At 43.5% G+C, this 27,485-nt stretch overlaps 1 protein-coding gene and 1 pseudogene across 5 annotated transcripts in view; both read left to right on the top strand.

Moving 5' to 3' along the window:
• FRAS1 (Fraser extracellular matrix complex subunit 1) overlaps positions 1-27,485 on the top strand; it is a 416,443-nt gene that overhangs the window by 372,918 nt on the left and 16,040 nt on the right. For all 5 annotated transcript variants that reach the window (XM_061583287.1, XM_061583284.1, XM_061583285.1 and 2 more), the window contains 12 exons: positions 1,597-1,757; positions 4,237-4,384; positions 7,607-7,812; positions 8,772-8,928; positions 10,097-10,297; positions 11,443-11,630; positions 13,412-13,687; positions 17,288-17,520; positions 19,686-19,846; positions 21,441-21,655; positions 25,367-25,517; positions 26,006-26,113. In XM_061583287.1, the coding sequence (XP_061439271.1) occupies positions 1,597-1,757; positions 4,237-4,384; positions 7,607-7,812; positions 8,772-8,928; positions 10,097-10,297; positions 11,443-11,630; positions 13,412-13,687; positions 17,288-17,520; positions 19,686-19,846; positions 21,441-21,655; positions 25,367-25,517; positions 26,006-26,113 (2,205 nt within the window). The remainder of the gene's footprint in view (positions 1-1,596; positions 1,758-4,236; positions 4,385-7,606; positions 7,813-8,771; positions 8,929-10,096; positions 10,298-11,442; positions 11,631-13,411; positions 13,688-17,287; positions 17,521-19,685; positions 19,847-21,440; positions 21,656-25,366; positions 25,518-26,005; positions 26,114-27,485) is intronic.
• LOC133364661 (5S ribosomal RNA) lies at positions 17,660-17,778 on the top strand (annotated as a pseudogene).

The following is a 27,485-nucleotide window of genomic DNA, read 5'->3' as shown; positions in this document are numbered from 1 at the left end:
CATGAAGGATGGCAGTCTCTGGCATTATATTTTATTAGGGATGGGGAGAAATTTGATTTAATTCACATTTAAAGCCGAATTTATCAAATTCATGCTTACCAAAACACAGCCATCCTTCAACATTCGGAATTATTTGAATTTTGTAACGCAGTTCTCCAACCAAACAATGTTTACGAAAACACATATATTAGAAGAAAATGTGCATAAAAATGAATATATTAGTGAAAATAACATGCAAATACATTGTTAGGAGAAACTGCTTGAAAAAATATGTAAAAAATGTGTTTACCTGGAGAAATTCTCACTAAAATGCTGAAGAAATTCATGAGGATAAAAAAAAAATGCAAGTTGCTGCAAACTGAAGTTAAGATTGGAAAAAATGAGAAAATGACAGAATCTGTCTGAAATTGACAGATCTTTTTATGGATCTTCAGACCCATGCCTTTCCTCACTTGCTCTCACTTTCTTCACTTCCTCAATTCCTCACTCTCTTCCCCCCCAAGTTCACCTGCACGTGCAGCAGAAATGGGTGGGAATTAATGAACATAATATTAAGGTAATAACATGGACTGCATCACTTCAGGCTACAGATGGGGGCTCAAATATTTAGATACTCTGTTACATTCAATGTAAAAAGTAGAACCTAGGGAAATTGGAAGCTGCCTTATACTGAGTCAGACCAACAATCCGTCTAGCGAGTGGTAGCGTCCCTCCAGGGATTTAGAGAGGGCGCCTGTCCCGGCCCTACCTGAAGTTGCCGGAAATTGAACTTGGGAGCTTCTGCTTACAAAGCAGTTGCTCTATCACTGGGCTGTGGCGCTCCCAAAGCTAGTAAAGAAAGGAGAGGGATGAGCCAGAGCATTCCCCTCCCCCCACCACGCTAGCTTTCTTCTTGCAGAAAGGTTTTTGCCTTTTACAAAATGGTATTCCCCTCCCCACCTGCAGTCTGAAGTGGTACAGCCCATTCTCCCACTTCAAGGCGCTCTCATCTGCATATGAAGACCAGGCCTCAGATCCTCTGTTTCTTCGCTGCTTTGCTCAGTGTAAGAAGAAGATGCTGTTGAAACACAATTCCATTAAGCTAAGTTATATTTATCTGTGTCCAGCACATATCAATCTTTCCAAAAAAAGTGATAAATGTTTTTCTCCTCCCTTTCCCTAATTGGATCATCTCGGTAAAGGTCGTCATTTCAGTAATTTTCCACGATTTATGCAGCAATTCCACAATAGATAATGTGGCTCGAGTGCCCCATTTAGGGGCAGTTGGAATATTTGCTGCCATTATTAGCTTTTAGACTAGTGTCTTACATTATTTTGCTAAAGAGCTATTTAGATAGTCAATAATAATCTGTCTGATAATGGCTTCCCTTCATGTTGATTCAAACATAGATTTTAGAAAATCTTTTCCTATGTTTCTTTAGGACAGCACAGCTGTGCTGGCTGAGGCTGATGGGAATTGTAGTCCAAAACATCTGGAGGGCACCTGGTTGGCGAAGGTTGCTTTGAGGATATTAGCAGCAGTGACCTTTTCCCATTATACTGTACACTTAACAGCATTTTATTTTGGCCTTCCTTCCTTGTCTCCCTTTCTTGCAGGTATTATTGAAATCCCAGTTACTAGGCATGGTCCTGACCTCTCAACTCCTACCTCTGTGTGGTGTGCCACTCGGACATCAGATCCACCATCTGCCATGCCAGGGGTTGATTACATTCCCAGTTCCAAGAAAGTAGAGTTTCGCCCAGGAAGAACCGAGGAGGTATTGCCACATTTTTTTGTTTTTACGAAGTGGTTGTTACTTGGGACCAAACTGAACACCTTATCATATAAGGAACATTCAAATGTATCTGTGCCATGCTTAATATGTATTTTATATGTCTTAGGGCGCAATCCAACTCATCTTTCCGACAGGCTGGGGTGAGTTGGATGCCATGGATCTCCAACAGCAGCCACTGCTGCTGGGAGTCTGCTGGGGATGGCCAGCCCAGCAGAAGCCCCGAAAATGGAGCAGGGAAGAAGCTGTGGGGGGGGGACTTACGTGAGATCCTCCTCGTGTTCAGAGCCCTCCCTTGGGTCCCAGTCCCACTCCAAACTGCACTGGCCAAAAGGCTGGCACAGTAAAATGATTTTAATTATTCTCCTTTATGGCCTACAGGAAGCACTTACGTCCTAGGAGGCCTGTTTGTAAGAGCCAGTGCTTCCCTGCCAGTTCATGCACATGGCTCCTGATGGATCCTGGCATTCAGATGGGCCGGCGGCTCCCAAGCGGGAGGAGGATCCTGTCAGGACCCCTCCTGTGTTCACCACCCTGTCACGGTCCCACCTCAGGGTCCTGGTCTCTTAACAGTTCTCTCACCGGCCCTAGCACAGATCTCTCAAGATCCTACTGCTAGGCACCACCACCTCTGTAAACAGTATAGCTTTGAGACTGTGCCTTCGTCTCCTCCTGGTCTATTGCTACGCTGTGTCTAGGTGCACTTACAGGCCACAACCCCCCGTATCTTTGTGCCTATAAAGATTACAACCCTGGGTTGTTTTGGATACCTGCTGATGTTACACTATCTCTTCACCGCTGCCACCATTGATACTGTTTCCCAACTTTGGTATATGCCCTGCCCACCCTTCTGGTCTGTGTAAACCCAGCCAAGGATCAGGCATTAGGTAAACCAAGAAATATTTATTTATATACACAGGGAATAACAAGATTACTTAAAGGTATAGTCAACAAGTGTGTGGTTTCATAAGATGCATTACTCTTTATGTTTCTTAGTCATCAATAACCTGCCTCACTACCCGCCTAATCCAGTCCACTCTATCCAAAACTAACCCACAGAACCAACCAACACCAACCAAACGAACTGTCATCCTCTCATTTATACCTTCAGAGACTCAAACACTCAGCCAGTCATCATACAACACTCATCAACATTCCAACCCATGTACTCCCCCCTCTCACTCAGTCTACTTACCACATATACTCTGATAAACCAGCACTTACCATATTTACAGGAATTGCATTTACAGGGGCATCACAGATCCCACTGAGCTTTCCACAGGGTCCTCTACTGCCCCCCCCCCACTGACTTCCCAACATTTGGATTGCTCTGTTACTTGTCTAGTCTTTGCAAGGATGGTGCAGGTTAAACTGAGAGCCAAACTAGATGTTACATCAGAAAATTTGGTATCTAGGGATGGACAAATCTATCTGTTTTACTCAGTTTCTCATTTTTTTCCCAGTCTTGAATTCAGTTCACCACATTTCTTCATCAGTTTGCATTGGAAAAAAGTAATAGAAAATTTTGCCAGCATTTTAGTGAGCATTTCTCCTAACATATGCAGCTTTCCCTAATATACACATTTTTGCAAGCAGTTTCCCCTCATATAATGCCTTCACTGATATATGCATTTTTATTCACATATTCCCCTAATATATACATTTTTGTACACATTTTTGGGTTGGAGAAATACATTGCAAAAAATTCAGAGCAGTGTGAATTTTGAAGGATAGCTGCATTTTCATTTTGTATATTGTTTTGGGAGGTGTGAACCAAACCAAATTTCTCCCCATTCCTATTTGTACCTAGAAAGTGTACTACCAAACTAGACACATTTGTGGCGTCAGGGAGCCTAAACCCACAGGGTGGGAATGCAAAACTCACCACTGCCACTCAGAACTCCCACCCCCAGGGACTGCCATTCTTGTCTCCCAGAAGCTCCTGAAGAAGCAATGTCATGTCTTCATGTAGCATCACTTTTGGGTGGGGGAGGGGAAATGGTGTCCCAACAGCCAGCATCTGCTGGAAAGTGCTCCAGACAGCAAAGGTGAGTTCCCTCTCCTATCAAAAATTAATGTATTCGAGCCCTTGGTCGACCTCCCACGAGCCCCCAAATTCTTGCTGAAAGTCCTCAGCTGAGAACTTCTGGCTCAACACTGTTCCTCTTATGTATTCAAGAAAACAAACTGTGCCCCATCAAAAGTTTGGGAAACACTTGCCCAGAACATTCCTCTGCTCCAGTGCATCTAAAGATATAAATGTTTTTGGCTGTTCCTTCGTTCATCTGAGATAAGCAAGTATATGAGGATGAAAGCAGCAGTTGTTTATGAATCTAGAAGAGCCCAAAGTCGTTGACTTCTCTCACATCAATTAGAGCTCCTTCCCATACACATACACACCGCACGTTTGGTAGGTTTTATATATTTAGGAAGTAGGCCACTTTATTTCTTTTATCTCCATTAGTACTGCACTTTAACCATTCTGGATGATGCACAGTACCCGGTAATCGAAGGGGTAGAGACGTTCGTTGTCTACTTGAGCTCGCCGCAAGGAGCTGAATTGGCCAAGCCTTTCCAAGCGATGGTGGCTATTAACGACACCTTCCAAGATGGTAAGAGGAGCAATGAATCCGTATTTTAAGTGTAGGTTGGATGCCTTCAGTAAAACAGTTTTCCGGCAAGCTAAGGACTGATGGCCATTTGAAGATTGGTGTGTGCATGTTGGCTCCCTGTCCATGGTGTGTCGGTGCACACCACCTGCAGAATTTATTTTATTTTTTGTATGCAGCCCATGTGCAGGAAGCCAACAAGCATAGCAATGCTGAGCATCAAAATTGCCGTTAATGTTTGTTCCTGGGAGACAGACTGGTGGTTCCGTAGGTTCAGGCAAGATTTCTAAGGCAGCATGTAGCAGCTCAACTTGCGCTGAACAACACGTTGCCCAAGTTCTGAAACACTGAATAGTTAATTTATGGAATTCACTATCACAGGATGTTGTGATGGCCAGTAGCTTAGGTGGCTTTAAAAGAGGATTAGGCGAATGCATGGAGGATAAGTCTGCCAGAAGCTATTAGTTATGGTGGCTGCTTGCTTTCTCCAGGTTCAGAGACAATATGCATCTGAACACCAGTTGCTGGGGAAGACGAATAGGAGAAGGCTATTGGGCTCATGATGGGCTTCCCAGAGGTGTCCGGTTTGTTAGCAGTCATCATGACTTGCATTTTATTGTGATTCCTATAGATGGCAGGTTATACAGGGAAGCAAAGAGTTAACAGCAATGGTTAACAAGGAGCTGGTTGCATCAGATTCACAGCTGCAGGACCTTAGAGCAATTAAGGAAATACCCATAAAAGAAAGGGGGTGGCTGCAGCAAAGGTGTGGGGGATGAAGGAGTCGTACGTTGAAGGTGCTGTTATGCTCGTGTATAATCCTGTGTATCCAGAGAACTTTATTCGTGTGTCTCAAGTAAAGCTTCTCCTTAACAAAGCTGTGGCAGTCTATCTGGTGTCTTCTTATTGCTACTACTGGGCTACTTATACTTTCTACAACTAGGTACTGCACTACTTATGCTTCCAACATGGTTGACCATGGAGGGAAACAGGATGATGGACCAGAAAGGGTATTGGTCTGACCCAGCTGGCTATTAGGTTTTCAGATTGCCTCATCCTGCTGGGCCTGAAATCTGTAGTACACTCTCTAGTCATGAACAGAGGTGGCACTGCAGAATAGTATTGATGAGTTCAGCTGATCCCTCTTGTCTGCAACCTGCCCTGGTAGTGCAAACCCTGGACCCCACAGTCAGAGCCCCCTGTTCAAGGCAGCAGCCCCCCTTTCCCCTAATTAAAATGGGAGTCATGCATTCCTATGTCTGCTGCTTCTAAAAAAATGCTATACCAGTTTGGTTTCCAAGTCCAAACCTAAATGTATTACTAGTGGCCCTAAAGGCATAATCCTGTCACAGGTTGGTTTTTAAAGAAGCTTAGAAAGGAAGTAGCTATGCTCACATCACCTCATGACAGTGGTGCTGATGGTGGATTCCCTCTTCTTGCATATGTCCATTTCACATTTGGGTAAACTGATGATCAGACCGAGTAACGCATGGAGGGCCTCTCAGTGTGTTTTAGCTGCCAAGCCCTTGGCACCAGAACCCAGGGAAGAAGATGTCTTTCCCATGTTGTCGGTCAGGAAGTAAAATAATCTTTTCATGTTCATAAGTTCTCTCAGGGATTTCTTGAGTTCTAATTAGTAGTATTAGGCATTTGTTGAGGAGTCCTACAAACCCATATGCAGCTCTGGACATTATGTCTCTGACTATATCAGCAAGCTAGATTTTTTGCTTAAAACTTGAATCTCTTCCACCACCACAATATAGTTTCCCCATTAATTCTATTTACCTTGATCATTAGTGGTGGATTACCCTGAAGGATCTGCCTGGCCCACTGGATCCCATCTGGTCTCCTCTGCACTGTCATACTTAGCTAGGGTTTTTGCTATTTTCAGCACTTGAAAATACACAGATGTCTTTGTGCCATTGCTTTGTTGTTGTTGTTATGTGCCTCCAAGTCGACTACGATTTATGGGGACCCTATGAATCAGCGACCTCCAAGAGCATCTGTTATAAACCACCCTGTTATGATCTTGTAAGTTCAGGTCTGTGGCTTCCTTTATGGAATCAATCCATCTCTTGTTTGGCCTTCCTCTTTTTCTACTCCCTTCTGTTTTTCCCAGCATTATGGTCTTTTCTAGTGAATCTTGTCTTCTCATGATGTGTCCAAAGTATGATAACCTCAGTTTCATCATTTTAGCTTCTAGCAATAGTTCTGGTTTAATTTGTTCTAACACCCAATTATTTGTCTTTTTTGGGGTCCATGGTATGCGCAAAGCTCTCCTCCAACACCACATTTCAAATGAGTTGATTTTTCTCTTACCCGCATTTTTAAGCGTCCAACTTTCACATCCATACATAGAGAATGGAAAAGATTACTAGCATTTTATAGGCTAGGTCTGGGAGTCATGATTCAGGGAACTAGCCTGTAGCAAAGGTCAAACACCAAGCCAAGGTGGGTAGGAGCTAAAAGCGGGCCAAGGAGGATAGGGATGCTGCTGGGAGTCAGGATGAAATCTGGAGTTCTTCCTAACAAGTACAATCGAAGATGAAGATTGGGAAACTGCTAGAATCTTTGCGGGTTTTCAGTGGGTTTTGGCTGTTCTTCTCTGAACTGCCAGGCTGCATGCGTGAAAACTACGGCATCTGCAGCAAACTGCAGTGGAACCTATACAGTCCATTATGCAGTAGAGCAGCCTTCCCCATCCTAATGCCCTCCAGAAGTTTTGGACTACAGCTCTCAGCCAGGCTATGCAATGCGCACATAGGAACATGGGATAGCTGCCTTATGCTGAGAGATGGATTGATTCCATACAGGAAGCCACAGACCTGAACTTACAAGATTTGAACAGGGAGGTTTACAACAGATGCTATTGGAGGTCACTGATTCATTGGGTTGCCATAAGTTGTAATCGACCTGAAGGCACATAACACACACACAGTCATTTCAATCCTGAAACCGGGGCCAAGGAAGAATCACACCCGCTTACATACCAGACTTCAGGCCTACTCCCAGTTGTGTTGCACCTTATTGGCGTAGCTGCAGCCTAGTGGACATGTGAACTTGTGTCCTCCAAGGCAAACATTCTCTCCAGCGGGCTGCATTGGCTTTCTGGCCAGAGTTTGTCCTGTTGATGAAGCAGATATTTCCAATTATGTTGTCGTCTTTCAGCATACCGTAGGCCCGTGGAGGTTATATTAAATCTTCCTCCTTTTCTTCCCTCTGCAGTACCAAACATGAAATTTAGTAAAGAATTGTATCCTGTGAAAGAGAAGGATGGGATCCTGCACATCCCTATCATCCGTACCGGAGACTTAAGCTATGAGTCATCTGTCAGGTGTTACACACAGAGTCAGACAGCAAAAGTCATGGAGGACTTTGAGGAAAGGAGAGACACTGAGGAGTCTCGTGTCACTTTCCTGAAAGGGGAGAAGGTGAGTGAATGTAACTGGCAAGCAAGCAACAGCCGAAGAGGAGATCTTGGCTACATGGTGGTACTTCTTCCTTAGTTTCCTGTTTAATGCCCCCCCCACCTAGACCCTGAGTCTTATGTCACATGCACACACACACACACACACACACACCCCTCATGCTAGTTACAGTAATTTTAATTTATCTGCTGTGTTATGATAGTGCTTGAGGTAATTTATGCAGGAAAATAATACATAGAGTATATGTATTATGTTAACAGAGTATTAGTGATGCGTTTCATAAAATGTATGCATCAGTGAGAACCAGCTGACATTTGTTATCTTCTAACAATCTCTGGTCATAATCCATTCACAGCTGAGGGGCCAACTCAGAGACAAACCCATGATCACACTCTTGATAATACTCTCTGATGATATTACAGTTATAGGTAGTGAGGAGTGGTTCAACGAAATTAGGCAAACAGCCTAATTTTTATTCTGCCAACATCTGATGGGTGTCTTCTTAGAATGAGGGCCTTTTCTGTGGCTGCACCCAGGCTCTGGAACTCTCTGCCTAGGATGGTCCACTTTGCTTCCTCTCTGACACACTTCTACTGCACTGTAAAGTTTCCCGCTTTTTAGATAGGGATTTATTCATTTAGGTAATTTATATATCACTTCCTATTTCAAAGAAATCTCTAAATGGTTTACACATCCTAAAAACCAGCCTGCTTGATTGTTCTTTCTTGCTTAATTGTTAATTTTAGCTCTCTGGGCATATTAATCTTTGGGTTTTTAGTTTACCTGACATTTTGGTCTTTTTTTGGAGCTAGTATTACTTATCACTAATTTCTCTTGTGCTTTATTATTGTGCTGGGACCTGCCTTGAACATTTTATCAGGAAGGCAAGATACTATTTTTTTTCATAAATAAGCTACCCAGGTTCCCTCCTAGTCCTTAACTGGTGGTATCATTGGCTCTAGGTGAAGAACTGCACTATCTTTATTAATGATGACTCTGCATTTGAACCAGAGGAGAAGTTCCAGATATATCTGAGCAACCCCCTTGGAAACCACTGGAGTGGGGCTACAATAGGGAAGAACAATATGGCCACCATTATTATCTCCAATGATGAAGACGGTAAGAGGAATTAGCCTGTGCATGCCAGCCTTCAGTGTTTTTAAACCAGTTGTCTTCAACCCTTCTAAATCTGACACCTTTAATTCCGATATGGAACCTGCTTTTAACATTGACCTTTCCCTTTCTTTCTTGTTTGCTGCTTCTCTTCTCATGCTGCCTAACTATGGTTTGCCTTGTCCACTGCTGATTTGCAAGTGCCCAGAAGCAGCCATTTCAGATTTCTTTCCCATCTTGGATATCTCATTCAGATGCTGTCTGTGCCCTCTTTCCTGGATAGTCAGTGGGAAAGGAAATGGTGTCTGTGCCACGGTATGACTCCCTTAGGTCAAGTTGCTAGCTGTTTATGGTTCATTTATGGTTCATAACCCATCAGCTGAAGACCAATCAAGCATCAGGAGAGTTCTTCTGGAGCAGAGCAAGGATCCATCTAATCCAGTGACCAACTAGATGCTTCCAAAAAGCCTATAGGCGGGACAAGAGGGCAAAATCCATTTCCTATGCCAATTCCAGCAACTGTTGTTCAATGATAAACTGCCTTTGAAGATGGAGGTTTTATTTAGCAATCATTTCTAATAGTGGTTGAGAGACTTCTCCATGAGTTTGCCTAATTGACTTTCAGTGCATTCTAAGTTGGTTGCCGTCACTGCATCTTGTGGCAGCAAATTCCATAAATTAATTACGAGTTATGTGCAGAAGCACTTTCCAGAGTCTCACCTGCCATTCAGTTTCGTTCTTTGACTCAAAGTCTTTTTCTTCCATGCCATGCATATTTTTAAAATTTCTTTTATTTAGCAAAGTCAGCTTCAAATACAATCAAATAATAAGAAAGATACCAATATCTTCTCTGTTATAAATCGTCAAACTTTTACAGAGCATCAAAAAGGTTAAAATACCATATTTAAATATTTTACTGTTACCTTTACTACATTTATCTGCTTCCAAATTTTCCTACGTCATATTCTGTTGCTTTATGGGAGCTTTTCCATAATTAATCCTGGCCATGGTTATTACATACAATACCTGAGTCTAATACTGTCATACTACCCTTCTTTTTTATGTAGTTCAGTTGACATATGTAATTTAATTTTATACATCTAAGTTAAAGTGTTCTTCATATTTGGAGACAGACATGCTGCTGACATGGGGGGGGGTTCTTTTATTTTTCCAGCACCCACCATCGAGTTTGAAGAAGCTGCTTACCAAGTCCGGGAACCTCCTGATCCGGAGGGTGTTGCTTTCTTAAATGTCAAGGTGATCCGGAGAGGGGACCAGAACAGGACCTCCAAAGTTCGCTGCAGCACCCGCGATGGCTCTGCTCAGTCTGGGATCGATTACTACCCAAAGAGCCGAGTCCTCAAGTTCAGCCCTGGTAAAGCACAGAAAAGTGGGGTATAATGAACTTGAGGCTACTCAAGATCTATAATAATAGACCTCGTTCAGACGCAAACACAAGCTTGTGGCTGCTGACTTTTGTGTTTGTTTTGCACACCATCACTTGAGAGGTGGGAGGCAGTGTCTTTAGGAGTCAATATCCACAAGGCAAGGTAGTACAGATGGAGAAAAAAATGTAAAAGGAATAAAAGTAAATCTGCAAGCCATTAATACACAGATTTAGCTTATTGTTTTATATCAGTGCATGAAGTTTAGTCTTCCTCATGCTCTTTAACATCATAAAGCCTACCCAGTCCCCAAGCTCTGTTCCATTTTCCTCCTTCACTCTGGTGTTGCCCAGGCTCTCCAGCCCAGCTCCCAAGCCCCTGCAGAACAAAATGGATATGTCCCCACTGAAGTTAAAGACTTTAAAGGTCCATTTAAATGCCAATTGACTAACAATGTGCGCAAAGCTCTCCTCTTGAAATCAGCGGGCCCTAAAATTTCTTAACTATGGCTAGAGTGTCACCATAGTTTTCTTTCCCTGTGCTCCGTGCTTTTCCTTACTTCCACATTCCTCCTCTAACCCCCAGCTCATAGTTCCTTTGGCTCCCTTGTCCTCAGTCTTCATTCTTCCCACAGCCCCCCTGTTCCCAGTCCCAGTGCAAAATATAGCCCCTGTTTTCCCTACATCCAGTGTGAGGCTTTTCACTCTGAACAGGTTTTACCATTTCTTTTCCAATCTGCCAATCTACAGTCACTCTTGAAGGCCTTACAGAAAATTTTGCAAAACCAGCAACTTTATGCTTATTGTAAAGAATCAAAGTAGACGTGCCTTCTAACAGTAATATGAGAGGCATATTTTGGATCATAGATTTTTATTAAAGTCAGACAGACACCATTAATCCTCACATGGCATCTGTTAGTAAATCTGCCGAGCAATCCATCAAATTGCATGCTATTTTTTTTAAGGCTCCTGGGCCAAATCATTAGAGCCAAAGGGGTTAAAATAAAACCCAGTTTTGTTTTTATCACAATAATTTAGCGGGCCTAACCTCAGCATTGCTTTATGGAGGCATTTAAAGTCCCATCAGATGACAAACTGGTTTGAGACTCAACCCTCTCTCGTGTCCTTTCATTTAGGTGTGGACCACATCATATTTAAGGTAGAGATTATGTCCAATGAAGACAGGGAGTGGCACGAGTCCTTTTCTCTGGTGTTAGGGCCAGATGATCCCGTGGAAGCTGTCCTGGGGGAGATCACCACTACAATAGTAACCATTCTGGACCAGGAAGCAGCCGGAAGTCTCATTTTACCAGCCCCCCCTATTGTAAGTGGCTTACAGGATGTTTTACCACCCGAATGATCAGATGTGGCCCAGTTCTTCAGTGCTACTTTTTATGTGACATAAGTCTGGCACAAATGTGCAGCAGCATGAAGGGGTAGAGTGAACTGTATCACTTTAGAGTACAATTGCAGGGCTCATTTTTTTTAATCCTTCATCATATAAATAAAACTCTCAGTAAGTACAAAACCAGCAGAGCAGGGAGAAGGCTGGGTTAGACCTATCCCGCCCTTCCTCCCAGCAGGAGCCCAGCGCGGCAAACAAAAGCAATAAAAACCACTTAAAACATAAAAGCAGACTTTAAAATACATTAAAACAAAATATCTTTAAAAACATTTTTTTTAAAAGCTTTCAAGACATCATAAAAAAAAAAGCCTTCCAGATATTGCTAGACTACAGCTCCCATCATCCCTGACCATTGGCCATGCTGGGTGGGACTGATGGGAGCTGGAATCTGACAACATTTGAAGGGCCACAGGTTCCTCATCCTTGGGCTAGAATCTTTATCCCTGATGTGTTAGGTTTTTACTTGCAGCGAGTTTTGTTTTGTTCTGATTTTACATAGGGGAGACCATTGAAAAAATGGTGTTTCTCCCCTGCAAACTTGTGGTACTGTCCTCTCCACCGTCTCAGGATATTTTACCACCTCATTCTCCTGTAAGTGTAAACCCAGGTCAAAGTCAACCCCTAGGGAATGTGTGTTGTACAACACTTACGTTGCATGATCACTATTTTGTAAGAAGCCCAGAGCTGTCCTTCATTGGAAGAATACCAGCTCTGGTACGTTGAGGCATACCGAAAAGAAATTACATTACAAAACACATGCTGTAAAACGACATGATGTGCCCTTTACCCTATCCAAAAGTAATGTATGACTCTGAACTGCATATTTGGAAAAGAACAACGAAAGCTAGTGGTTAGTTCCCCTGAGCACACAGGTGTTGGGTGGCAGGTTGGAATGGAGGCAATGTTCTCCTGTCCCTGTGGCTGGCCCACCCTATTCCATGATAATGCTCCCCCAGTAAGGTTTTCTTACTGATTTGGACCATTAAAAAGTCTGCACTTTGCAGCCAGCCAGAGTCCCAAGCAGAGCCCTGGTCAGCCATCAGTTTTAAGGGAGGGTCCTTTTGGCAATGGGAATGGAGGTAGGTGAGCCAGACCTTACCCCCCTGCTCCCAAAGCAAAGGCCATTGCCATAACTACTGCTCCCTCCGCACACCTCTTGCCTCTTTAGCAATTGGAGGGCCAGCTAGTAGCCCTCGATGGGCCAGAATTGGCTTTGGGGCCTCTAGTTGCTGGCCTCTGAAGAAAAACCTCCACCCTGCTTGCCTGGCTGGACCTACTCTTGCTAAGAGAAGACAAAATAAATGTGATGTGCCAGTAAATGTGGAGATGTTTCAATGAGATATAGTAGCCACATGATCAGAACTGTATGGGGGGAAAGCTTGTACAGGCTCCAAGTCCAGTGAGGAAAAAGCTGGTTTAGTAGGCACCAAGAATTCAGATTTGCACTCTGTGCTGCGGCCCTGTAGCAACCTGGTAATGGGTGCACAGGGATAGCAAACATGATGCCTTTCAGAGGTTGCCGGACTCTAATTCCCATTAGCCCCAGCCAGTATAGCCATGGTCAGGAATGATGGGAGTTATAGCAACAACGTCTGGAGGGCCATAGGTTCCTCTAGTTATTGGGTATGAGCCATTATCAGTAGGCTCTAGTTGCAAGATCCCTTCCTTAGAGTCCCAACTCTTGTATTGTGCACCTGCAGGTAGTTACATTGTCAGAGTATGACCATGTGGAAGAAGAAGCCAAAGAAGGTGCTAAGAAGTCCCCCTCTCCAGGCTACCCACTGGTCTGTGTGACCCCTTGTGACCCTCACTTTCCAAAGTACTCTGTTATGAAGGAGCGCTGCAACGATGCCGGGATCAACCAGTCATCCATACAGTTCAGTTGGGAAGTGGCTACCCCCACCGACGGAAATGGGGCCAGATCCCCCTTTGAAACAATTACGGACAACACTCCTTTCACCAGTGTCAATCACATGGTATGTATGGAGATAGAAATGAATGGAGTTACACAATGCGCAGAAGGACCTAGGTGATTTCGCACATAGAGAACTAGCATATCAGGGAGAAAAACAGCCAAATACATGGAAATGAATGAAGTATGAATTCTTTGTGTCACCAGCTTCCCATGCTCTACTACAGGGATGGGAAACCCCAGTCCTGGGGGCCAAATGTGGCCCTCCAGTCCTCTCTGGCCCTTGAAACTCCCCCCAGGCCACACCCCTCACTTCCTCTGCTTCATACCACGAGTGCTTTTGCCTTGAATGTGTCCTTGAACTCTGATAATGCCTCTTGCTTGTCTGGATGGAGGACAGAGAGGGTGCATGAGTGTCTACTATACAGAGGCAAAATTTGCATTCATTGCTCCACCCACTTTTGCCTCTATTCCCGCTCACCACTGGTGTGTGGTCCTCAGGAGGTTGCCCAAAAGGGGTTGTGGCCCTCAGGCTGAAAAAGGTTCCTCACTCTGCTCTGCTATAATGTTAGATTATGAGCTCTTCAGGGCTGGGACCTGTCCTCATTTACTCTAAAAAGTGCTATATGAACCTATAGGGGAGTTTCCCATGGGAAGACCTTGGCAGATTATCTCAGTGTTGATTGTTTGATTGATCTGGTGTTCTATTGCTGTACAATATTTGCATACTGCTTTTCAGGTATAATGGTTCTCAGAGTGGACCACAATGATAACATCAGATTTATAGGCTGATGATAACAGATCTGGAGTACAAGGTGTAGCTGATGCTACCAAGCAGTAGTCCTATTCAGGCGTCATTCTCCATGCAAACATAATCAAGTTAAGGGAGAGAGCAGGGTTGTGACTGCTGGCCCTGCCCTGTTGGCTCCGCCTCCTGCCATCCATGTGTTTGGGAGGTTTGAAGATGGGAGCCTGATCTGTATGTGTAGGCTCTCCCTCTGATTTAGATATAAGAACATAAGAACATAAGAAGAGCCTGCTGGATCAGGCCAGTGGCCCATCTAGTCCAGCATCCTGTTCTCACAGTGGCCAACCAGGTGCCTGGGGGAAGCCCGCAAGCAGGACCCGAGTGCAAGAACACTCTCCCCCCCTGAGGCTTCCGGCAACTGGTTTTCAGAAGCATGCTGCCTCTGACTAGGGTGGCAGAGCACAGCCATCATGGCTAGTAGCCATTGATAGCCCTGTCCTCCATGAATTTGTCTAATCTTCTTTTAAAGCCGTCCAAGCTGGTGGCCATTACTGCATCTTGTGGGAGCAAATTCCATAGTTTAACTATGCGCTGAGTAAAGAAGTACTTCCTTTTGTCTGTCCTGAATCTTCCAACATTCAGCTTCTTTGAATGTCCACGAGTTCTAGTATTATGAGAGAGGGAGAAGAACTTTTCTCTATCCACTTTCTCAATGCCATGCATAATTTTATACACTTCTATCATGTCTCCTCTGACCCGCCTTTTCTCTAAACTAAAAAGCCCCAAATGCTGCAACCTTTCCTTGTAAGGGAGTCGCTCCATCCCCTTGATCATTCTGGTTGCCCTCTTCTGAACCTTTTCCAACTCTATAATATCCTTTTTGAGATGAGGCGACCAGAACTGTACACAGTATTCCAAATGCGGCCGCACCATAGATTTATACAATGGCATTATGATATCGGCTGTTTTATTTTCAATACCTTTCCTAATTATTGCTAGCATGGAATTTGCCTTTTTCACAGCTGCCTCACACTGGGTCGACATTTTCATCGTGCTGTCCACTACAACCCCGAGGTCTCTCTCCTGGTCGGTCACCGCCAGTTCAGACCCCATGAGCGTATATGTGAAATTAAGATTTTTTGCTCCAATATGCATAATTTTACACTTGTTTATATTGAATTGCATTTGCCATTTTTCTGCCCATTCACTCAGTTTGGAGAGGTCTTTTTGGAGCTCTTCGCAATCCCTTTTTGTTTTAACAACCCTGAACAATTTAGTGTCATCAGCAAACTTGGCCACTTCACTGCTCACTCCTAATTCTAGGTCATTAATGAACAAGTTGAAAAGTACAGGTCCCAATACCGATCCTTGAGGGACTCCACTTTCTACAGCCCTCCATTGGGAGAACTGTCCGTTTATTCCTACTCTCTGCTTTCTGCTTCTTAACCAATTTCTTATCCACAAGAGGACCTCTCCTCTTATTCCATGACTGCTAAGCTTCCTCAGAAGCCTTTGGTGAGGTACCTTGTCAAACGCTTTTTGAAAGTCTAAGTACACTATGTCCACTGGATCACCTCTATCTATATGCTTGTTGACACTCTCAAAGAATTCTAATAGGTTACTGAGACAGGACTTTCCTTTGCAGAAGCCATGCTGGCTCTGCTTCAGCAAGGCTTGTTCTTCTATGTGCTTAGTTAATCTAGCTTTAATCATACTTTCTACCAGTTTTCCAGGGACAGAAGTTAAGCTAACTGGCCTGTAATTTCCGGGATCCCCTCTGGATCCCTTTTTGAAGATTGGCGTTACATTTGCCACTTTCCAGTCCTCAGGCACGGAGGAGGACCCGAGGGACAAGTTACATATTTTAGTTAGCAGATCAGCAATTTCACATTTGAGTTCTTTGAGAACTCTCAGGTGGATGCCATCCGGGCCCGGTGATTTGTCAGTTTTTATATTGTCCATTAAGCTTAGAACTTCCTCTCTCGTTACCACTATTTGTCTCAGTTCCTCAGAATCCCTTCCTGCAAATGTTAGTTCAGGTTCAGGGATCTGCCCTATATCTTCCACTGTGAAGACAGATGCAAAGAATTCATTTAGCTTCTCTGCAATCTCCTCATCGTTCTTTAGTACACCTTTGACTCCCTTATCATCCAAGGGTCCAATTGTCTCCCTAGATGGTCTCCTCCTTTGAATGTATTTATAGAATTTTTTGTTGTTGGTTTTTATGTTCTTAGCAATGTGCTCCTCAAATTCTTTTTTAGCATCCCTTATTGTCTTCTTGCATTTCTTTTGCCAGAGTTTGTGTTCTTTTTTATTTTCTTCATTTGGACAAGACTTCCATTTTTTGAAGGAAGACTTTTTGCCTCTAAGAGCTTCCTTGACTGTGATTTAGATTTGTCTGTGATTTAGAAGCAATCAGGATATCACCCCCAATAGGGCAAATGGTATCATGTGGGTTTGCTTCCCTGATGAAAAGAGGTGGTAGCAAAGCTGAGTTCTAGGAAGAGAGATACTTCAGTGTCTAGATGTGTTTAGTACTATATAGTTACTGCCCTGAGCCACTCAGTTTGTGGCAACCTGTTAAAAATATGTTCTTCCTCCTGGCATTTTTCTAGAGCTTTTGGGGGATTCACTGCATTGTACTGGCTCAGACCATTGTTCCACCTGGCCCAGTGTTGTCTCCTTCAGCCAGCCTTTGCCAACATGGTGCCCTCCAGTTATTTTGGATTACATCTCCCATCAGCCCCAGTCAGCATTGTTTTAATATGTAAAACATATTGCTAACTCTCTTTAATGTCAGTGGATTATTAATATAATAAAGTATTTCAAAACAAAACAAAACAGTGAAGGCTATTGTGCAAGATCATTTAGGCCTCATCCAGAATCCTCTTTTGCTGCCTTTTTTCGTCTTCCCAGGTGCTAGACAGTATTTACTTTAGCCGGCGATTCCACGTGCGCTGCGTAGCCAAAGCCGTGGATAAGGTTGGCCACGCAGGCACCCCACTGAGAAGCAACATAGTCACCATCGGGACGGACAGTGCCATCTGCCACACACCTATAGTAGCTGGAACAGCCCGAGGATTTCAGGCACAGTCATTCATTGCCACTTTGAAGTATCTGGATGTCAAGCACAAGGAGCACCCCAACAGGTAGAGGACAAGAGGACACAGAGGAAAGGAACATTTTGCTCCCAAATAATTTTCATAGAAAAACAAAAAACAGAGGAAGATATCCAACATTAGTCATATTCAGAATAGACCCATTAAAATCAATGGATCTAAGTCACTTTACTATGGCCATACTACTCTGAACACACCCAATCTCATCTGATCTCGGAAGCTAGGCAGGGTCAGGTCTGGTTAGTACTTGGATGGGAGGATGCCTGGGAATACTGGGTGCCGTAGGCTTAAAGGAAGGCAATGGTAAACCATCTCTGAATACCTCTTACCATGAAAACCCTATGACTATATCCAAAAAAGATTCATAGGGTTGCCATAGGTCATAATCGACTTGAAGGCATATAACAACAACAAAGTCACTTTAATCCATTGATTTCAATAAGTCTACTCTGAGTATGACTTAGTGGGGAATCCCCCAAAGAAAGAAATAATGAACCACTTAACTGGCCACTATTTTGTTTTATTTATTTATTTTATTTATATCCCGCCCTTCCTCCCAGCAGGAGTTTTGTACCTTTTCTGCATTTTTTTCCTTAATGAAGGACAGATCTGAATGTGAAACAGTCCTCATGTGTATCCAGTGGCACATATTCAGAAAACCAGTAACAGACTATGTTGGCAGAACTGCAGAGCAATAGGAATGTATCGGCACCTTTGGTGGTCTTGGCCATCTTTTGGATGGAGACGCTTACAGAGATAGGGTCTGTTATTGGTCATACTGTGCATCCTGACCCAGCACTCTGCCTCTTATTCTTATTTAACAGAAATAACTTGGTTATTGCCCCCAAACCTCATGTCATTTATTTATTATTTGCAGCTCGTTTTGTAATTACCAAGGGTTAGAAAGATACCACTACCATCACTCTTTATAAACTGTTTACAAAGTTGTTGTGTATAGCTATGTTGTAAAAATTAACTCATCATTTAAAGGTCCCATGTAAAGATGCAGATCCAGAACATTTTGTTGCTATTTGGTTGGCTTGTATAACTTATATTAATAGGCAACCTTTCAGGGATCTTGTGCCTGCCAAATATGACTTTATTTGGAGATATTTACGAGTTTATTGGTTTTTTCTGTTATTCTTTGAGGTCCCCTTAGGTATATTATATATTTTACCTCCCCCTGGTTTAAACCTCTAGATCTCTGATTTTTGTTTTCCTTTGGGTATACTTCAATTTGTGTCCCTGATTTATCCAATGTTGAAAGAGGATGTCTACATTGTTTCCCCCAAAGTTGTTACAATTGTTTTTTTGTTGCATTTCTTACTATATATTAAAATAGAAAAAAAATGAAACAGCAGACATATAATGTCACTTTGTGGGGTGGTGGTGGAGGGAATTAAAACATTTGTAATCAATTTTCAGTTCCTTACATTTTAAAAAAAAATTCTAAACACTTCAGCTTATGGGTGTTGCTAATTAAAGGATCTGCAGCTGAAAATGAAGATTAAAAAATGAACCAAAAGATTACGGTAATAAAATCTTGAGGAAAATATCAGCAAAAATATTTGATAAATAAACTTGGTGAGTCTGTTTGGAAGGATCAGCTAGCTGGAATAAAGCTTTGGGGCTGTTTAGCTCTTATTTTCACCCCCCCTCCTCATGCATGGATATATTTGGAATGGGTCTCAGACTCACAGAGCCCTCCCCCTTTTACTCTCGTATCATGCATAGAAGGTAACAACCAGTGGGAAGATCCTACTGTTACCTGAGTGTAAATCCTCCCTAACACCTTGGACACTACTAGCAGTCTGAACAATGTTGACTGTGTGCACAAAGCTGAAGTCAATGTACTCTTGGATGATGGCCATTGATTTTATTGGGCCTACAGCTGAAACCTTATACCTGTTTACCTTGGTTAGACTTCTCTGAGTAAACATGTATAGAATTGTGAACATAGGAAGCTGCCTCATACCAAGTCAACATAGGTCCATCTAGCTCAGTATTGTCACGCATCTGCTCTCCCATGTTTCAGACATGGGGCATTCTCAGTCCTGCTGGGGATTAAATCTGGGACCTGTGTTGGGAGCCAGTTTAATTTGCACTTTGTTGTATTCACACAATATGCGTGCCTTTTTTCAATGTCTTCTTCCTCCTCTCCCACCTTCAATTTCTGCCACTTTGTGATGTTCCAGAATCCATATCTCAGTGCAGATTCCGCATCAGGATGGGATGCTCCCCCTCATCTCCACTATGCCTCTGCACAACTTGCATTTCCTATTGTCGGAGTCCATCTACAGGCACCAACATGTCTGTTCCAACCTAGTCAGCATCCAAGATCTTAAGGGCATCTCAGGTAATAAATTGTTGCCTGCTGCAACTCAATCTATACATTCATTAAGCAGCAATTTCACTGCTGGTATCCTGCAGATCTGGCCCTTGATGGGAGGGAACGGAGCTAGATTAGTGGACATAGGGGGCTTGGTCTGAGACCCTTCTAGAGCTCCACCTATCCTAAGTCCACAGCATTTGCACATAGGTTCAGGCAAGAAAAAACAGTCCTTCCCATCTGCATTCTTGAAAAAGAGCTGCAGATCAGCTAATAGTCTTCCTGCTACTCTTGTTGATTCAACATTTCTAAAACACCCGAACACAAACCACGAAGACTGCTCCTTTTGCAACTGTTGCAACAGTAGCAACTTGTTTCTTCAGCAGCAAAGAATTTCAAAAGAGTTCAGTGTAGAAAGCAGATTAAGGCTGCAATTCTAACCCCACTTACCTGGGAGTAAGCCCCATTAAATGCAATAGGACTTACGTCCAAGTAGACATGGTTAGGTTTGTGCTGTAAAGCACAAATTCATTAGAGAGGCTTTGCACAGATATGGCAGAGAGTAAGTGTTGGACCCCTGACCAGTTTTTGATGGAACACAAGTGCCTTCTTTCAAAGAATGCTGGTTTGGGTAAATCCTGGCCTGGTCTAGGAAACCACTTCTTAATGCTGCTTAAATATGGATAAGTTATTGGTGTTTTGTCCAGTGTATTGAGGTCCACTTTCTTACTCTGCATATTGAAAAGACACTGATGGGCTACAGGGATTCTAGTTTGTAAAATGTAAGGTTCCCGCCCTCTCCACAATAGGAAGCTCCCAGATGACTTAATCCTATCAGGAACCCTGATTTGACTTGGCTTGGGCTCAATTCTGTAGTTTGCTTAGGCCCTAACTGGGTATTGCGGAAGGCAAGTGATTGCTGCCAACCCAAATTTCCTTCATCCCACCCCACCCCACAAACCATGATGTGACTGGTAATGTTTAAACAAGTATTTGAATGGCATCATTGTGCTTAGCATGTCCCAGAGCTTCCAGGGAGCAGCCAATGAACTGGAAAAGGGGTAGGAAAATGTTGAAAATGATGGTGTCACATCATGTTTTTCTTTTTCTAAACATTGTCAGGGAGATGGGGAGGAACCTGTGAAGTATCCACTAGGCATCCCTCCATAACATTTAGTTAGGGCCTTAGCCTAACAATTAAGCCATCTGTGCCCTCGTTGCAGCTCCTGTCCTGTCTTCCCTTCTAGTAGATGCTACTTTATCCAGTAGTCCTAAATGCTAGACAAACCACAGGGTATGTTTATTAAAAGCCATGGATCACTTCTCTCTGGATAGGAAGACCGGGCCTGGGACTTTGCAGTATTGGTAACAAACCAAAGATAGAGAAAATTGCAAAGCAGCCAGCGCCAGAAGAGGTATCCCAGGAGCAACTGCCACTTCCAGCAGAATAGGATGCTACAAACAAACATTCTGTGGGTTCATTGGGCAGTTTGACTCTGACACTGTACACAATAGATATTTATCTGGCCGTTGATGTATGAAATGCATTTCAGCAGCAGATCTAATGTAGCTAAAGTATAACATTGAGAAACCTCAGTGTATCCGCTTGTTTCCATCTCAGAAGCTGGATTCCTAGATGAAGTGATCTACAACAGCATTGTTTTGGGGCCTGGGTATGATCGGCCGTACCAGTTCGATCCCAGCGTGAGAGAGCGAAAGACCATCCAGCTTTACAAACATCTGAACCTGAAGAGCTGCATTTGGACCTTTGATGCATACTATGACATGACAGAATTAATTGATGTCTGCGGTGGATCGGTCACGGCCGACTTCCAGGTAATGCTCTCTAACTGGGGTCAGTCAGGAAAACCTCTGTGGAGAAATGCTATATGTATGTCCATTTGTGTTTGTGCTTCAAGGGAAACATCTGTTCTGTGACCTCTGTGATTGTCACAAGCAGGGCTTTTTTTGTGGTGGCCCTCATTGGGACAGAGTACCAGCACCTTTTTTTGGCTGCCCATGGCAACCATTTTGTGCTAGCACCCACAGCACTTTTTCAAGGTAGGAGTACCAGCACCTCATTTTTTACCAAAAAACCCACTGGCCACGAGGCCTTGTACTTGTGCTATATGGCAAGCCTGTTTCGCAGTGGCTGCTTTGGCTGCTTTCTGGTTTCCCTGGGTGTCAGCAGACTCTGATCGGCTGAAGGTTCCAGTCAGTGGAGAATTAATTGACGGGGAGTGAGGGAATGTTGGGCTTAGTCAGTCAAGGAGAGGGAAGGAAAGGGGAGTTGATGAAGGTGGTGCAAGGGAAAAGACCAGAGAGAAAAGCTGAGGGGAAAACTGAGGCCCAGATATTTATTCTCGGTGTGTTATTAATGCTTTTCTGCGTGAAGATTGGGAGAAAGGAGCCAGTGACTGAGTTGGTCTGAGAGGCTGCCCTGTGTAAAGGTCTTTCCAGAGAAAGGTGACACAAGCTGGTTTTAAAGGTTGGCTAAACTGTCCAAGTAGCCAGGAGGACAACCAGAGGAGCTCCTCTGAGGGTACAGAGGCAGATTGTCCCCTGTAGCTGGACTGGGTTGTGGGAATATTTGCCTAGGATGGAGGTTTAGGGAACTTGGACTGAGTTAAAAAGCACGTAGAGGCCAGTGCCAACAACAGTGTCTCTGGAGTCTTCAAAAACGGTCAACAACAAGCACCTTTAAGGCTCCAAAGTAAATATCAGTCCTCCCTTATGTACTTAGTATATTCCCTTTAAAAAACCAAGAAAAGTTTGTCCTGTCTTTCGTGTTACTGTCCATCTCATACGTAAAGCCTACTATACCAGCTACTAGGAGGTTTTCAAAGTATTCAGAGTGAATTAGTGGTAGCAGAAAATCAGAGAAGCACAGATACCTAAATCCTGTGTTTACACAAAGTGAGGTGGAAGGAACTGGGGATCTCCAACAATCTCCTGTTGAGTTTCTTTGATTGAATGGAAACACCACTGGGGTGCCTAATGTCAAAAGGAGCCTGTGGGCAGGGATGCCAGCAGGATTTCTGAGGTCTGGTACACCGGGACAGATTGGGGCCCCTGCATCCCCACCCCACCCTCTATTGGCAAGAACTGCTGCTTATATACATGTGTTAACTCAGCCTAGTCTACCTCACAAGGCTGTTTCACAGTTAAAAATGGGGGAAGGAGAGCATAATGCACACAGTCTTGCGTTCATGGGAGAAGAAGCAAGATTCACAAATATAATGCCATTCACGGATCATGTACAGAAGAAAAAACATGCAGAAAGCCAGAAAAGTAGCCCCCTTGCTTTTACCGCAGTGTTTCATAGTCCTGATATTTGTAGCAGAATGCTACAACCAAAAAAAGGTTTGTCAAGCCTGATATATAACAACAAGCAAAAAGTCATCTTAAGTATGTGCAATTTCACAGTTTGGGTGACACAACTACCAACTCTTAACCGAGCCTAATTCACAGGGCTTTTGTGAAGACTAAAAAGAGGGGAGGGGACAATCTAGAACAGACCCAACCTCCGCAGGCTTCTTTTGACAGGTAGGTGGGACTGCCCACCTGGAAATCACCTGACATCACATGACATCAGGTGATTCAACTTCAAAGGAAGAATTGGGAGCTGGACTTTCCTTTACAGACTTTAATTTAAGCTGCAGCTGCTGAATGCAAGTCCTACTTTTGGTGGGGATTGGTTCCATTTGGAGCATGGATCGGGAGGTCTAAAGTGTAACAAATTGCAGTGGGGCCTGTTTTGGGCATCAAACTTGAAAGGTGTTGAATGCAAACTCCACTTGCTGAGGAACCATTGGGAGGTTCATGATTGTTCCAGGTTTACTTGGCCCACATCTGATGGCAGGTAGCATGGCTGGGGAAAAACAGGCTTGTCAGCCTAATTTGGCCCTTTAGCCAGAGGTTCCTGTCCCTGTTAAATGGATTTCAGCTGGCAATGGCTTTGATCCTAAGAGATGTTAACTTAAGGAAGATCAGGGAAAGTTTGCTGTTCCTCATGCCGGCTGCAGCTACCTGTGTCACCCAAAACACTTCCTTGAGAGTCAGCGGGGGGCTCTGAACAGATGGGACCCAGGGAGCTGCTGTGGGAAGGGAGAACCACACAAAATTCTAATAGCACAGGATACATATTTATTAGTTATTTATTTTTGTAATTATATCTTGCCTTTCTTCTGTCATGGAACCCAAGGCAGCATATATGTGATTCTCGTGAGGTCTCCCATCCAGGCACTGACCAGACCCAGCCCTGCTTAGCTTTAGCAAAGTGCCTCAGCAAAACTGTACCCTGCAATCAGATATTTGCATTCAGGGATCTGTAGAGAGTATGAAAAGAGAGAAGTGGCTCTTTCCTTGGCTTTAATTAGGAGACACTCAGTGATACCAGAAAACAACGAAACCAAAGTTACCTGGTAATGCTAATTGCTACAATAGCCTCTTCATCTATCCCCTCAATTATAACAATTATCTGTTATGAGGGAAAGACAAAAAGGGCGCCCGGGCATCTGGCCATGTTTGCTTTATTAATCGGCAATAAAATAAGTGGAAAGATTCCAGTTTTCTATGATGGCTTTTAAATTTGCTCTCCTTCAATGTGGGAAGAGATAACTCAATGCTGTTGCACGGCACAAGAATTGTACTAGAAGGGATAATCACACTTGCCTTTTAATGTCAGTTTCTGTCTATAAAGTATTGTGTAAAATGGAACGTGGCCCTTTTCAGTCCCTTTCGAAAAGAACTTTGAGAGCCAAATTAAAATCTGGTTTTAGTAATGCTTATGTGATTTTTATTGTATTTTTTACTTTGGTTGTAAATCATTTCAGGACTACTTTTTAGCGGGTAGTGATTTATAAATTGAATAAACCTAATCTAAACCATTGTGACCCAAGTCTTGCAGAGCTCTGGAGCAGCAAGACATGAGTTCCAAGTCTTGCCTCTGCCTTCAACTTGCAAGATCTTGGGCCTCTGTTCCCTAATAGTGTATCTGTGTCAAAACGGAACAACCTGCATCACAGAGCAGGTTTGAGAATGAAGTCCCTAAATGTGGATTTTTTTTAAAAAAAGACTTATTAATGTATATGTAAAGTACTATATTTAATGTACTATATGTATTATGTAATAGTAAATATTACATAATAGCCAATGAATGCCAATGAACCATTGTTGTGTAGAGATTATAGCAGGAGAGAAACATTGGCTTTCCATGTGTTGTTAGACTCCAACTCCCATCAGCCCCAGTCAGCTTAGCTAACAATCAAGGATGATAGGAGTTGTAGTCCAGCAGCATCTGGAAGGCCACAGGTCCCCCACCCCTAAGACAGAGTATTGGACATGGTTTGGGTTCACATCTCTGCTCAGCCATGAAACTATTTGGATGACTTTAAGCAGCCACACACACACTCTGTCTCTCTCAGCCTAGCCTCTTCACAGGGATGCTCTGAGGATGAACAAGGTAGATCATTTATTCTGCCCTGAGCTCCTCGGAGGAAAGGCTAGGCGCTAATGTAAGTATGTTCACTCTGTGTGCACTGATAGGTTCGAGATTCAGCTCAGTCATTCCTGACAGTCCATGTCCCTCTCTACGTCTCGTACATTTATGTGACTGCACCCAGAGGATGGGCCTCTCTGGAACATCACACTGAGATGGAGTTTTCCTTCTTCTATGACACAGTTCTCTGGAGAACAGGTAGGTGGTCATGTCATGGTTTGAAGGTATGGGTTGCAGCAACCTTGCTGGCATGACTTGTCCCATGATGTAGAAGTATGTGATGCAGCAACCTTGTGATGCTAAGCAGGGTCTGGGTATGATCAGTGTTTGGAAGGATGATTACTGGGAACTCTTTGTTGCAGCCTTGAATTCCCTCATGTCAGAAAGGCAGGAGATAAGCCTAGTAAATTAACACCATACAGAAGTAAACTGTATTTAATGGGACTTACTTACTAGCAAGTACGTTTAGGATTCCAGCCTAAATAAATGAATGAATGAATGAAGTCAAAAATAGCAAAGTGGAGGGAGGGAGTCTACCAGTAACAACTGGATAATCTGCTCTAAAAATAACCTGGTTTAGCCCTCTTCTTGTTGCAGCTGCATTGTGACAGGAGGATCAATGCAATTTGATGAATGTTTCTTAATTCCCTTTTGAAGGAGGTAGCTGCTTTTGTTGTCCTTTCCAGGTATTCAGACCGACAGTGTCCTTTCCGCTAGGCTTCAGATAATAAGGATCTACATTCGAGAGGATGGCCGGCTAGTGATTGAGTTCAAGACTCACGCAAAGTTCAGAGGTAACCAGCTCTTGATTTCTGCCAGGAGAGATGAGTTGGAGCTAAAACCACCCACACTCTACTCTGCAGTGTGACATCTAGTCCAGATGTCTGCAGATGCTGGTTGTGGTAGGATGAAGGCACTCTATAGCCTCTAAGGCAGCCTTTCCCAGCCTTTGGGTCCTCAGATGTTGCTGGACTACAACTCCCATCATTTCTGACCATCAGCCATGCTGGCTGGGGCTGATGGGAGTTGTAGTCCAACAACATCTGGAGTCCCAAAGGTTGGGAAAGGCTGCTCTAAGGCACACTTCTTTATTGTTCATTTACGTGTCCCAGAGCTAAGCCCTGATGTCCATAAGAAGCTAACTTCTGATGAGCCTTAGATTAAGTCCTGGGAGCAAGTATGTATTGATTTATTTGTTTATTTAATATATATACCATCCTTCCTCCCAGTAGGAGCCCACCTCTTTATGAATATAGAGTGATGATTCTGGATATAAGAACAATGCAGTCTTAATATTGTGGAATAATTATGCAATAACTGTGGAATTCACTGCCACAGGATATAATGATGGTCACTGTGACAGCTTTAAAAGAAGGTTCAACAAATTCATAGAGGATATCGTTACTAGTCAGGATTTTCTCCAAGATGGTATGACTGTGAATACCAATTGCTGTGGAAGAACAGTGGGAGAATGCTATTGCATTCATGTTCTGCTTGTGGGATTCCCATAAGCATCTAAGGGGCCACTGTGAGAACAGGATGCTGAACTGGGTGGACATTTGGTCTGATCCAGCAGACTTTTTCCTGTATTCATATTGCTGGTGTGCCAAAATGCAAAAGTAATGATTACATTCCTTTTATTCATCCTTCTTTATTTATTTTCCTCGAATTCAGTGTCAATGTCCTGATATTGATGCTCCTCCAGTGCAGAGGAGGATTTTTGGCACAGGCAATTGGTGCACAGCAGTCTGGGGAATCCTGCGCTGTGCTTTGCCAACCTACCATGTATTTCCAGAGAGGCCCAGAACCTACCAAAAAGTGGGTGGTCTTGGGCCTATTCCGAAAAGGCTTCTCTTTTTGCAAAAAAAACACCAAACATAGCTCCAGCTTGGATTCTTGATGGGCAGAATTTCTCGCCATCCCTTATAGAACTTATATGTTCTAAAGGCCCTATATTTCTGAATATCAGATGCTAGGGAGCATCTGTTGCCTTGATAATATGGTAACATGGGGATGAGGAACCCTGTGCCCCTCCAGGTATTGCTGGACTCCTGCTCCCATCATCCTTGACCATTGGCCATGGTGGATGGAGCTGCTGGGAGCTGGAGCCTGACACCGTCTGGAAGGCCACAGGTTCCCTACCATTGCTGTAGGGATTGCTCAAAT

The sequence above is a fragment of the Rhineura floridana genome, chromosome 9 (assembly GCF_030035675.1).
Source record: "Rhineura floridana isolate rRhiFlo1 chromosome 9, rRhiFlo1.hap2, whole genome shotgun sequence".
NCBI lineage: Eukaryota > Metazoa > Chordata > Lepidosauria > Squamata > Rhineuridae > Rhineura > Rhineura floridana.
The sequence above is the reverse complement of the archived record's forward strand: the minus strand, read 5'-3'. Positions and strand labels throughout refer to the sequence as shown.